The sequence below is a fragment of the Arthrobotrys flagrans genome (genome assembly GCF_004000055.1).
Source record: "Arthrobotrys flagrans strain CBS H-5679 chromosome Unknown unitig_15, whole genome shotgun sequence".
Taxonomy (NCBI): Eukaryota; Fungi; Ascomycota; class Orbiliomycetes; order Orbiliales; family Orbiliaceae; genus Arthrobotrys; species Arthrobotrys flagrans.
This window is the reverse complement of record NW_027137545.1, coordinates 214451-226550: the sequence shown is the minus strand read 5'-3', so window position 1 is coordinate 226550 and position 12100 is coordinate 214451. Positions and strand designations below refer to the sequence as shown.

At 45.1% G+C, this 12100-nt stretch overlaps 3 protein-coding genes across 3 annotated transcripts; all 3 read right to left on the bottom strand.

Moving 5' to 3' along the window:
- Positions 1-251: 251 nt before the first annotated feature.
- DFL_000053 (uncharacterized protein) lies at positions 252-1580 on the bottom strand (the record flags this gene model as incomplete). The annotated part of the gene is made up of 3 exons (XM_067634536.1): positions 252-647; positions 704-1465; positions 1518-1580. 3 exons carry the CDS (start codon positions 1578-1580, stop codon positions 252-254), a joined length of 1221 nt encoding a protein of 406 aa, XP_067494573.1.
- Positions 1581-3434: 1854 nt separating this feature from the next.
- On the bottom strand, positions 3435-3751 carry DFL_000052 (uncharacterized protein; the record flags this gene model as incomplete). The annotated part of the gene is made up of 2 exons (XM_067634424.1): positions 3435-3572; positions 3635-3751. The coding sequence occupies 2 exons, from the start codon at positions 3749-3751 to the stop codon at positions 3435-3437; spliced, it is 255 nt and encodes an 84-aa protein (XP_067494572.1).
- A 1047-nt stretch (positions 3752-4798) lies between these two features.
- On the bottom strand, positions 4799-5703 carry DFL_000051 (uncharacterized protein; the record flags this gene model as incomplete). The annotated part of the gene is made up of 4 exons (XM_067634307.1): positions 4799-5112; positions 5219-5354; positions 5417-5587; positions 5671-5703. The coding sequence occupies 4 exons, from the start codon at positions 5701-5703 to the stop codon at positions 4799-4801; spliced, it is 654 nt and encodes a 217-aa protein (XP_067494571.1).
- Between the last annotated feature and the right edge of the window lie 6397 nt (positions 5704-12100).

The following is a 12100-nucleotide window of genomic DNA, read 5'->3' as shown; positions in this document are numbered from 1 at the left end:
AAGCCAAAGATCAAAGAATTTCTATTTTGTTTCGTCTTTCAATTTGGTTAATACGTTGGGACTGGGCAGCCGTTTGATTATTGCCCGAATAGCTATCGGCGAAAATATAAAACGCGTTTGTCGCAGCGAACATATCACTAGTGAATATGATAATTGTGTAGTCGGCACAATGTATTCTTTTTCGATTACTCTCAGCTCATTTACAAACAAAAGGGTATTCAGTGCCCTAAACTCCACTTATCTACAATCGCTTAATTAATAGCGTTCCAAGAACCCCGTCCGCTAACCAACTTAACAGAAGGATCCAACTCCAATCCAAAACCAGGCTTATCCAAAGTCTCCACCGACATCTTTCCATTTTCCGGTAGCGGTTCGTCCTTAAACAAACCCCCGAACACGGGCAACACACTTTCTCCATCTGGGGAGTTGGCAAGGTATTCCTGGAATGGGGTGTTATTCTGGGAAATTACGAAGTGGTAGGAGTAAGGGCCAGAAGCGTGTGGAACGACGGGAATGTCGTAAGCGGCTGCTTGGGCTGAGATCTTGAGGATTTCGGTTAGACCACCGACCCACATGATATCTGGTTGGAGGATGTCGATATTGCGGCCCTTGATTAGTTCGCGGAAGCCGTATTTCGTGTATTCGTGCTAAATTTTTGTTAGTATTGCGTTTTTAGATTGGAAAGGAAGGAGGAATTGTGTACCTCTCCGGTAGTGAACTTCATAGTAGGATGCGCTCTCTTCAGTAGTGCGTAGCCTTCAGTGTCATCAGGGTGCAACACCTCCTCCCACCAGTTTAGATTCAAGTCCTTTGTCTTCTCCACAATCTCGATTGTGTATTGAACATTCAAGCTCATATAGCAATCAACCATGATGGGGAAGTCAGGTCCGACAGCTTCTCGCTGCTTCCGGAGGTACTCAATATTCTTTTGAAGGCCTTCCTGACCATCATCAGGGCAGTATGGAAGTGGGACCTTAGCACCCCAGAATCCCATCTCCTTTGTAGCAGCCGACGATGGACCAGTACAATAGAAGTCGATGTGTGGGCGTGTAGCACCTCCGATCATCTTGTATACTGGCTCACCTCGGACTTTACCAATAAGATCCCAAAGCGCCAAGTCCACGACCGAGATAACGGCAATTGGGAGACCCTTTCGGCCGTAGAACATCGAAGCACGGAACATCTGTTCCCATAGGAGGTTGGTATTCCTTGGATCGGCTCCTAGCAAGAAACGTTCGAAGTGGCTGTGAACTAACCAACAGGCCGGGGGACCTCCGAAACCAGTGGCGAAGCCCTTGGTGCCGTCTGAAGCGATGATTTCGACACAGAACGAACCGAGAACATTGATTCCCCAGGATGTACGGGTCTTTTTGTATTCGGCATAGCGCGACATGGGGGTCGAGATAGGAGAGGAGACTAGCCAATGCTCCGCCTTGACGTTGTGGTAGTCTCCGCCGGTACCGACCTAGGGAGCCAATTAGTCCGGGCATAACAATTCGTGGGTATAGAAAGCTTACACCGGCAGTGAGGTAGGTGTTAACTTCCTTGATTGTTGGAAAGGACTTGAGAGTTGAAGCCATTGTGGAATCTTTGAAATGAAGTTCCATATAATGCAATTGCGGTGTGTTTCTTGGGGGGTGGTTTCAACTGGAGTTCAATTGGGAGCTGTGCGACAGATTATACTGCAGAAGCGCGATATATATCCAAGAACGCCCAAAGCGGGAGCCAAGTTGGGTGAATTTATGTAATTTCCAGAACGCGAAACGGATAGTCGTATATCTATTCGATATCGATAAGATGTCCATGTTAGACCGGAGTAGATTTCGGACGTTCCCTTTTACTCGCCCCCGCCCGCACCTCCACTATGGGTCACGCTATAACTAACGGTGGCCCCACTTCCGACTCTAATTTCCCGTCCATTGAGAGCCAGCTGCCTCCTCTTTCGCCCCCTCATCGGTCTTCGAGACGATCAGAAAGGAAGAAAGTGGGTTCTTTTTCGATCAAGGGGAATATTGACATTCGAAGCTAGAGCTAAAACGAAACCCCGAGAATGCAGGTCAGCGGAAGTTCTAAAAGAGAATGGAAAGTCTGGCCGCCGGATTTGGACTCGTAACGGGTGTTTGGGATGGGCATTTACCCTGGAATCGGGTATTCTGGAAGCCAGTGGTTACGCATGTTGAAGCTTTACCTGATATTGATATCGAGACGAAATCTCGAGACGAGATATCGAGACGATGGTTGTGTCTGGGGCTGACTCTGACAGGGCTGCGGCCCTTGCCGAAGTGGAGAAGGCGTAACGATGCCTCGGCTATCCCGCGCTTAAACTCGCCGATCACTTGATCGAACTGGTGGCTATTTAAAGCCTGGGATTCCCGGTCAGAAACAGATTATGGAATTCATTTCGACTTTGGAATAGTACTATGGAATCGGAACTGCACTTTTCGGGGGTTAGAGGGCTTTTGTTGTGTGAAGTTGGGGGAGCACGGACTTTGTGTTACTTGTTGTATTTTGAATGTCAACACGTTTTAGGACTGGGAAATGGGACGTCGGTGCTGGCAAGATGGGTTTGGAACTGGTAATCGTGTATATCTTTTATTTATTTATTTTTGTGCTGATTTTTGCGGCCGGAACTATTCCGTTGGGCTTCGAACCGGAGGTGGAGGTTGTCGTGAATGATATCCTGCTGGTAGTACCTGTCCTCTCAAGGTTCTGCAGTATCGTGGCCGGGAACCGTAGATCTACAAACTTCGTTAGCGCGGTAAATTGAAGTAACTAGAAATTTCCCGCATCTATGCGGTTATATCAAATTCCAAAGAGACAAGATCAAGACAAACGGCAAAAAAAAACCATTAGACAACTTTGGAATCAGAAAGCGGAAAATATAGATTTCTTGGAAACGAAAACATATTGTATGTGGGCTTGGGCTTTAGAGCCCACACGAGACGTAATAGCGAGTGGCTCACAGGCAAACAAAACGATACGACGAGGAGAGGAGCGAGAGATAAAGATGAGATGAGAGCTAACGGGTCTTAGAAGACCTAGGGACTACCATAGGCAACTTGGAAGGTCAGCAAGAGAGAACGAGTGGCCCTTTTCATCACATGTCGTTGATTTCTGCCGCTGCTGCGGACAATCCAGTGTCGGTATCCGAAACCGACACTTTTGGCAGTAAGCTTTACGGACCACTCGCCATCCCCTCCTCGCTCGTGGGGTTACAACGAGCGCTGAGCCCATGTTCCCGGAGGAAAGTGACAAATGGTATGTACCCTTAGCGATAGGCGTGACGGTGGCAGGCTCCATCCTGTCGGCGACGACGGAGCCGCGATGGCCCCTGGAATATCGGTGATATTTAAAACCGTCTCACATACCGCCGCGTCTACAACCAAACGGAGCACAGACTTAATCTGGGTTCGATGGTTGTATAGCCCCGCAGTCTAGAGAAGGTTTATGATATCGCCCATATCCAGGGGCATATCGACAGTCTCTACGTCGATCCTAGTCAGCCCGGAAAGATCAAAGGTGGCTGCAAAGGCTGAGATTTGGCTCTGGGTTGAGAGTCGGGCCGCAAACCCCTGTATACTGTCAACATTATGCATAGGTGGACCAAAAATACCATCAAAAGATTTTCGCCTACCTTGATATGGGCCTTGGGGATTCCTCGGCCGCCGAGACGTGTCTTGACTTCTTGGACCACGTAGGCAGCGATATCCTCGCTGCCTTTCCGGACTCTCTGAGTTGTGGTCCTCCGCATTGTCAGGCTCTCTGGAAAGAGAAGCACGACGCGGAAGTTCCCCAGCACAGAGATTTCACCCTCGTCTGAGAGCGTGAACTGGTATTTTGAGGTATCAGGATAATAGATATTACCCTTCGACTTTCTTCCAGTGATGGTAAATAATTCTTGGACTTGCTGATGGTAGGCGGATGCGGAAGACGGGAGGAGTTTGATGCTGGAAGATGGGAGTCTGGAGTGGTGGTTTGAGGCATAAAAAAAATGGTAAGCGTTGGGAAATAAATTGGGTTTTGCGGGAACGAACAAGACTCGCGACGAGAGAACGTAACAACACTAGACTTAATCATATACACACACCATAACACCGAAGTAGTGAAACCAGTCTGGGTGCGGATGCTTCTATCTGTCTAGATTAACTATTCACCTCGCAGCTAATCGTCTCCCGTGCGATATGATTAAGAATGGGATATCTACAAGAATGTTTATATAAATATCATAGGATACCTTAGCCTCAAGTCCAGGCGCTGCACTAAGGATACTTTAAAGTCTGACGGATAGTTTGCACGCACTTTCAGTTAACTATACAAAATAAATTAATCTTAGATATCCGATCGAGGGCCTAATTTTCTAACTGTAGCGAGAAGTCCCTGAGCAAAAGATGGATATAAATGCTATCCTTTGGAGGTAGCGAGTCTCCTGTATACACCTGGTTGAATACTGGTATCTAGAGACTGTCGTTCGGAGCTGATGAGCCTAGCAAATTTAACCTTGAGTAGTCAGCGATTCTCCCAGAACTTACTTGAACTTACTATTATAAGGGATCGCAGGGCAAAGACTGTCAACGGGAACAGATCTCTAATTTGCGTCCGAAGGTTAATTGTTATTATGGTAATTCAATTGTTGATGTTATGCACGCGTGAAACAAATTTTTTTTTTTTAGGCAGAGTCTACCCTCCTTAGAAACAGATTTCGCAATTGTAAACGCCCGAGATGGCAACGGCCCACAAGAAACAAGGAACCGCTCTGCAAGGTCGGCAGAAGTCAAAGTAGACCACAATAATGGGGATCTTAGAAGACGCTAGGAGCAAAATAGGTACCCTGAAGGGTGGCTAGAGCGGCAAGACGGGCTTTCATCTTCCACTCGGCTTTGTTCGCACCAAACTCAGAGATTTTCCACTTGCGTAACCCTTTCCTGGTGCTCTCAATTTCCAAACCTGTGATCCAAGCACAGCCAGGATCCGCGTATTCCTCTTTAGTACATGTAATCTCAGCCTTAAGTCCGCGGAATTGCAAGAAATGGACCAAGTGGGGGCAAAACTGCCAGGTGTCGTCTGGGACATCATGAACGGTTCGGTCAATGAGGGGGGTAATGCCATTACCGTCTTTGAACTCGTCAGAGCCATTGATATCGCAATCCTAGACGGTCTCATCCATGGCGATCTTAACAAGCGAACCGGTGTCCGTAGTAACTCATGGTCTACAACAAACCAAGAATATCCCTAGCGTCTAATGGCATCGCGTATTCACCAACGTCAATCCCAATAAGTCCTTCGAGTCTAAAGGCCGTGGCGAACGCAGAAATTTGCCCTCGGGTCGAGAGTCTGCTAGCAATTTCTAGGTCAATCTCGTATCAAGGGTTAGTATTATGTCTTTAGACTTTATATGGAGTGGAAATATCTTATATACCGTGACTTGGTCGTCGGCAAGATTGCTGCTTAAGAGGGCCGTAACTTTAGAGTTCAAAAACTCCGCGATATTCTTAAGTCGTTCTCTGACACGCTGTGAGTCGTTCCTTGCATTGTGGGACGCATTGGCTTGATGCGAGTGAGTCTGAAGTTCGGCAAACCGGTGTCTCCGCTACGCTCTCCGAGGCTAAGCCTGATAGTAGAGGACGGTTAGTAGATATTGCGTTACAACTTTCTTTCATGGGCCGTAAAGACCTCAGTCGAAGGAATATTAATTAATTCGGACATTTTGAGTAGTATCAGACGAAAGTAGCGAAGTGAAAAGCACAACAGATCGTAATCATAAACGGTATTGATGTTGATGATGGAATGGTGGATGACTCGAGGCTTGTAGAATGATGGTGATGATGACTATGATCATTACACAACATGGCTGACACCCCGCTCAATGTGAGAATACATCTTTAAAGACAGTCCTAGGGAGGCTCGGTTATGCATAGAGATACCTAGGACAAGAAGTGTCACCGAGATTACAGAGATAAATGCTCTAGGCCTAGGTACGAGACCACCCTAGGTCAGATTTTATGGGCTCACTAGAAGTACCTCTAATCCAAATGCTTCTCGATGTACCATGGACCCCTGCGCCTGGTCTTAAGGGTAACCATGGGCAAGTCTTTCAACACTCTAGGAGCATATAGATACGATTGCTCGAAATATCTAAACCTCAAGATGGAAATTATGTACTGAATTGCCCCCTAGTTCCGGAGAAATGATTTGGAGGATTCTCATTCTTTTCTAGGTCTTCTTGATGCTTACTGGCTTGCTTCAGCATGGCCGTTTATCGAATGTTGATCCTTGTCGTCGATGGCTGATGGTGGTTATGTCGCACACTGCACGCGTGCACGCAGGACTTTCCTGGATCAATCTTCTGTAACTATCACCGCCTACCGCGTAATGTTTTCAGTATACGTTGATATGGTCTTTCATTTGAATTTCTGAATGTTCTAGGCTAGTACCGAGACCGGTAAGCGGTTGGATGGAAGAAATCGAAAGCTCCTGGTCTCTCTTCTCAGCAATCTATCAGTTCGAATAGTTCAAAACCCCCCCTTTCAGGGGAGGTACTTCTGATTGATTCCCCACTTATGCTCCACTCAGGTCTCGGCTGGTCGTAGGTAGGATTTCTGGTTTGGCTAACCCGGGCTTTCAAATTTCGAAGTGGGCAATGTATCACTTTATATGTCCTAGTCTTCGATAGTATACAGTCTCGAGAACAGCCTTGATCAATGCATATATAACTCTTGTCTCTCCCGCTCAAAAAAATAGTCCAACTCAGTACCCGCTCACAATCGAGTCTTCTTTCAAATATCTAGATTACTGTATATACAGAGTATCCTGCATCTTCTTTTATATATATGCACGATGGCGAAAATATAAATTGCCTAGTCGAGGCCTTCGCGCAGCCACAAGACAAAAACTATTCTCCGAGACCTAATGATTAGTGTCGGAATGATTACAGAGCATCGTCTAGGAACAATTCTTTGTAGAGCATGCTACAGTATGGTCTATAGGCAATCCCGACCCGACCCTCTCAATCCAGCAGAATGGCTTTATACTCCAAAGCTCTAGCACTTCATCGAAAAGCAGCAAATAAATTGCAATTTGAGGAAACCGAATGTCGCGAGCTGGTTGGGCCACTGTTTCTGTAGAAGTGATGTTGATGTGTGATATTATGCATTGGAAGAGGTACTTAATTGAGGTCACGTGACTAGCTTTGAGGGCTCACTATAAAATTTACCACCCTCGATCAAACCAAGCTTTTTAAAGGCATGATACGCAACATCAGTTGGGAAAGGCGAGCTTTCAAGTTGGCCTAGCTATTGAGGCGGAGGCAAAGCTAAGAATAGCCATTGAGTTACAAGGTAAATTTGATCTGCTAAAGAGCTATGAAGCTTTCGTAATGAGTAGGTTACTGTTAGGCCGGGAGGGTTTCTGGTGTGAACAGTAGATTGGAGACAAAGATAGGCCCGTGAAACACTCACGTTTTGTAAAGGTTTCTCAGATATGTATATTCGAATAAGCTCTCTAAGCCGCCGGAAGGCAAAGTCTTGAGAATAATTAAGAGACCGCGGTAGCCATTGGGCGAAGTACGTCTATCTTGAATGAGAACGTAGCAGATCGATGTTTAAATCATCAATCAGGCTGAAAGTGGCGGAGGCGGGATAAGCATCAGCATAAATGTGGAAGTTAGACCCTAAACGCTGCATTTAGACGCGGATTTAGCTGATAAGTTACAGTATGCCGTTCAGAAAGTAATTCTGGAGTCATTATAGAAACGACTGTCACCCATGAATTCGGCCAGGACAAGATGACCACCACCAACTTAGGCCGACTAACACCGCGGCTACCAACCGGGCACCAATAACCTCTGGTCCACGAATACTTCAACATGGGGTCATCTACTATTGGATTCGTGGGTTAATGTATACGTATGGGAAGCTTTACGGCACAACCGGTGACCAGAGTGGAGCGGTTTCCTAATTACGATTAGCCCACCTAGAGTGAAGACGCAAAGCCTCCAAACTATTTTGCCCGCTCAAACCTCTAGGCGAAGAACTTTAAAAAATCAAGTTCCTCTTTTACGCTTGACTCCCATTATTTCACAACGAATTTAGAGTATCTTAACGTCTTGGGCCACGATTATTTCAAGACGTTAGCTTGGAAGCTACACAATTCAGCTATCCCAGCAACCTTCCGGCCATCTACATGTGGCTTCTAATATGTTTCTAGCACAGCAACGGCTGAAGTGTTTAGGTTTATCTATGCAATGACGAACGAGTTAGCAGATGGCTTTAAAAGCTTCTCAGATGAAAATTAGCATAATAATTCCAGTAGACAAAATTACAAGTACTGCTAAACAATCAGCGATATCGTTATGATAACTAACCGTTGGCGGGTGCTTTTCGCTCGCCAAATCATCATCGTCTAAGATATCCTAAATACGTTGTGATCCACGAAACCAACTTGCAAAAGTAATGCGACGATTGGTCACAAAAGAAAAATAGGCTCGCTCAGCATTATCTGCGCGAGTTTCCGCTCGAGCGAGGGCATGGTATCTTTTCACCGGCCTTAGACGAAGACAACGAGCGGTGATCGAAAGTCGCGATTTGATGATACTTGGAAACCCACTTCGCGATGATGAAATTTTGATGGTCCAGAAACATTTCCCGTATCCGGTTTGTAGTATGGATCAGTTGCCAAATATCGTTTGCCCTTGAGCATATAGCTATGAGTAAAAATTAGCTTCGTTGGCAACTTGTTCATTGGAATGCTAGAATGTAATATTCAACGCTATGGATAGAGTAATCATGTAAAAAATAAGTATTTGGTGGTTGATGGTATTTGAGAGTATGGAGAATTTTATAGGCACTAACCTCTGTTTTTTTTTTTTACAAAAAGGGCAAAATATGGCGCGCCAAAAGGGTCAAAACTACGGCAACAGTTGGGAATAATGGTTAGTATTGCGAGGCGAAGATGACCACCATCTGAGGATGCATCTCGATAGACTCGAATTAATTCGAAAACGCAAGTTTTTGCAAATAGCTATTAACACCAATTTTCAGAAAATAATAAAGGTAGTAAGTTTCTCGGAGGGAAGATAATAGGCGTGGTGTCCTGCGGATGAAAATATCGTATTTCTTTCTTGATTAAAATTACATGATGTTCAAGTCTCTCTTCAACTATAGAGAATTAAAAACGCGCATGACAAACCAACTACACAAGACACTAATATATTGCTCTCTAGTGCAGCTCATTCGCATAGGGAAGTACATGCATAGTTAATCTAGCGACGAGATAGGGATAGCGTTAATCAAACTAAAGGCTACTAGTCACTAAAAGATATTTATTAGTGCTCATCGATATCCACTCCAGGTACTGCTCCTTTGACCGCTTAACGAGGTGTAAATTCGTCATCATAATGATTGCTGGATTCCCCTCACGATGCACCGTAGATTTTTAGAATACCATCTCCGGGTAATTATCTGCGTGATCCCCTAACCTCTAATGCTAACATCGATGAAGTCCTGAACTGTTGTGGTTTCTGTGCACTCAAATTCCAGTGGCCAAGATTCGGGTGGCGAAACTTTCATTACCGCAAGCTTGCAAGGCGGCTTGTCGTTGGATCCAGTGGCCTGTTTTATTAAACGTGCATCGAGAAAATAGCATATTGAAATATCCCGGGTATCTTGCGAATTCGGATCTTCCCACCAATGGCGCTTCCCGATTCGAAGTCTGTAACTTTTTACAGTTTCACTACTGACTACACAGCTGACCTGATGAGCGCGGCTCAAGATCATTTTATGGATGAGAGGGAAGCCTGGATTACTGGGCTGATCGGAATAGTATCTGGTTGCTTGTAAAGATTTCCGTTCAAGTAAACTGCTCCTTACCGGGAGAGTCGTGCCGGCAGAGATTTGGTAACAAAATCGTCGAGATAAGAAAGGATTTCGCAATGTATTTCAACGGAAAGGTCGAGAGGACATATGTTTAGCTCAGTCGGAGCCGAAACGTGCAAAATAGGTGTTTTAGATAAAATTTTGGTGTGCAGGAAGTGTGAATTTGTACGTGACGTAGCTTGTCCAAAACTTCGATTAGTGGTGCCAAGGTTCTTGATCTAGTCGTATCACTAGTTAGACCCGTAGTCAGATACGCAAGCAAACTCTGCATAGGAAGACAAGGCAAAGCATGTTTATCATGCCAAGCCATACCAAATGGCCTTGAATTTCGGATGTCACAACTTGTGAGCTGGAAATTCAGGAACATCATGTTGAAATAAAGTTAAAGCGTAGACCCTGTTGTGTGACCATGCCGAGACTGCGACCTGACATTCTAGCAATTTTATTGGATATCTAGAGACGGACAAGGATTAAAGACGGGAAGCATTAAGCGAGACTAATGCATGAGAGATGCCAAGGCAGCGGCAAACCTGGTGATAGCACAGAGTAGCCTGACGACAACAGCGATAACTCAGTGGACCAGTGATTAGTTAAACACAGTAGTTAGTTAAACATAAAATATAATTTTAACGTCTGTAACCTTGAAACCTTATCCCCATGCAAGTGTAATACCGTATTAATTCAAATATAAGATACGTCGGAATTATAATATAGCAACTACGTGTAATTGTGATATACGTAAAGTAGTAATTACCGAAAGTAGTAGGAGCAACTCAGGATGTAATGTCCTGCAATTGCAGCAGAATCCACGGAATCCGACGTCTACTTTCACGACCTCAATGACGGTCCCGACACAGAACTTGAGGCTTATTTCTCCACTAAAATTATTAAAGTTAGTAACAATGGAGAGAAGAAGATATTGGCATCGTTATTCCCTGAGTTGCATGGTCACGTGGTGTCTTTAATATTAGTACTATCCGTTTATATGATACGCTTCGTCCGACGAAAAAATCCGTCATGAAATCATAATACACGGGGGACGGTTTGATGCTGGTTTGCTTCTTCTATTTAATTTATTTTTCCGTTTCCGTACCCTAATCCCCAGCAATCGCACTGATCCTTTTGTCTTGTTATTCACGCCCCAATATCGGTATACCTCTCTCACATTTCCCCTTTCGTTCATAACCCTCAAAGGCTGCGCGGGGGCATGTACTCTGTAAATTTAGTGCAAACCGTAATTAGACACATCCTGGGCTGCCCAGGCCGCCCGGAGGTACCTGCCCAGCCATTAGTGTTTTGCGCTAGTTAATAAAGTGAATACAACAGCATACAACAGCATACAACAGCATACAAATTTGTTAAATTTCGTGTTCAGCCCGGGCTTTGCGTACAAACGTTCAAGTCTTTAACAGCATATAACGCTTTCAACACACCCGACCCCGTTTGACGTGTGGGTGGGTCTTTGGCGAACCTGGTAGCGGAGACGTCCCGTTATTAGCTATAGTATGATAACTGGCCATAACCGGGGCGTAAAAAGTTTAAGATTAGGCTTGTACTTAAAATCCGAGAGTGAAGGTGTAAATGCTGTACAGTGATCGGAGCGTATATTTATCGACAGAGCGTCGGGGTAGGATAGGGCACCTGAAAGACACAAAGAACTATCAAGTCGGTCGGATTCAAGTGCTGCAGCGCGGCCCTTTCGCCAGAAAACCGCCCTGCCAGACGAGGAGGCAATAACAAGCGATTTTATTGGCTCGATCAAACTCGCGTCGCTAGGCGCGACCGTGCTATTTGAATTCCGTTCTAGGATTTTGTTTTCGCCCTATATGGAGTACTTGGTAGTGGTGAGAAATAACCTGAATAAAGGAGACCATTATGGGATGAAGACGTTGATATAGCGTGAGATTTTGAGGCTGGTATAAAGAAGATATTCGGAATATAGTTATGATAATGTTTTGCAGCGTATTATTCAGCAGGACGTTTGTGCAGATTTAAAGGGAATTCTGGACCTGCGAATCACATCCGCTCGGTCAATTTTCAACACGCCCAAAATTTGTAACCAACGATGGCGAAACTTGGTCTTGCCAATTGGTCTCGCAAAAAAAATTGCAAAAACATATTTATCCTTTGTTGTTAGATTCAGGGGGTCTTGGGCCAGCGGTTGTTGAATACGAAGGCAATAGCGTCGGTGGGTACTATAGGCACGCCGGTGATTAATTACAGATCAGTGT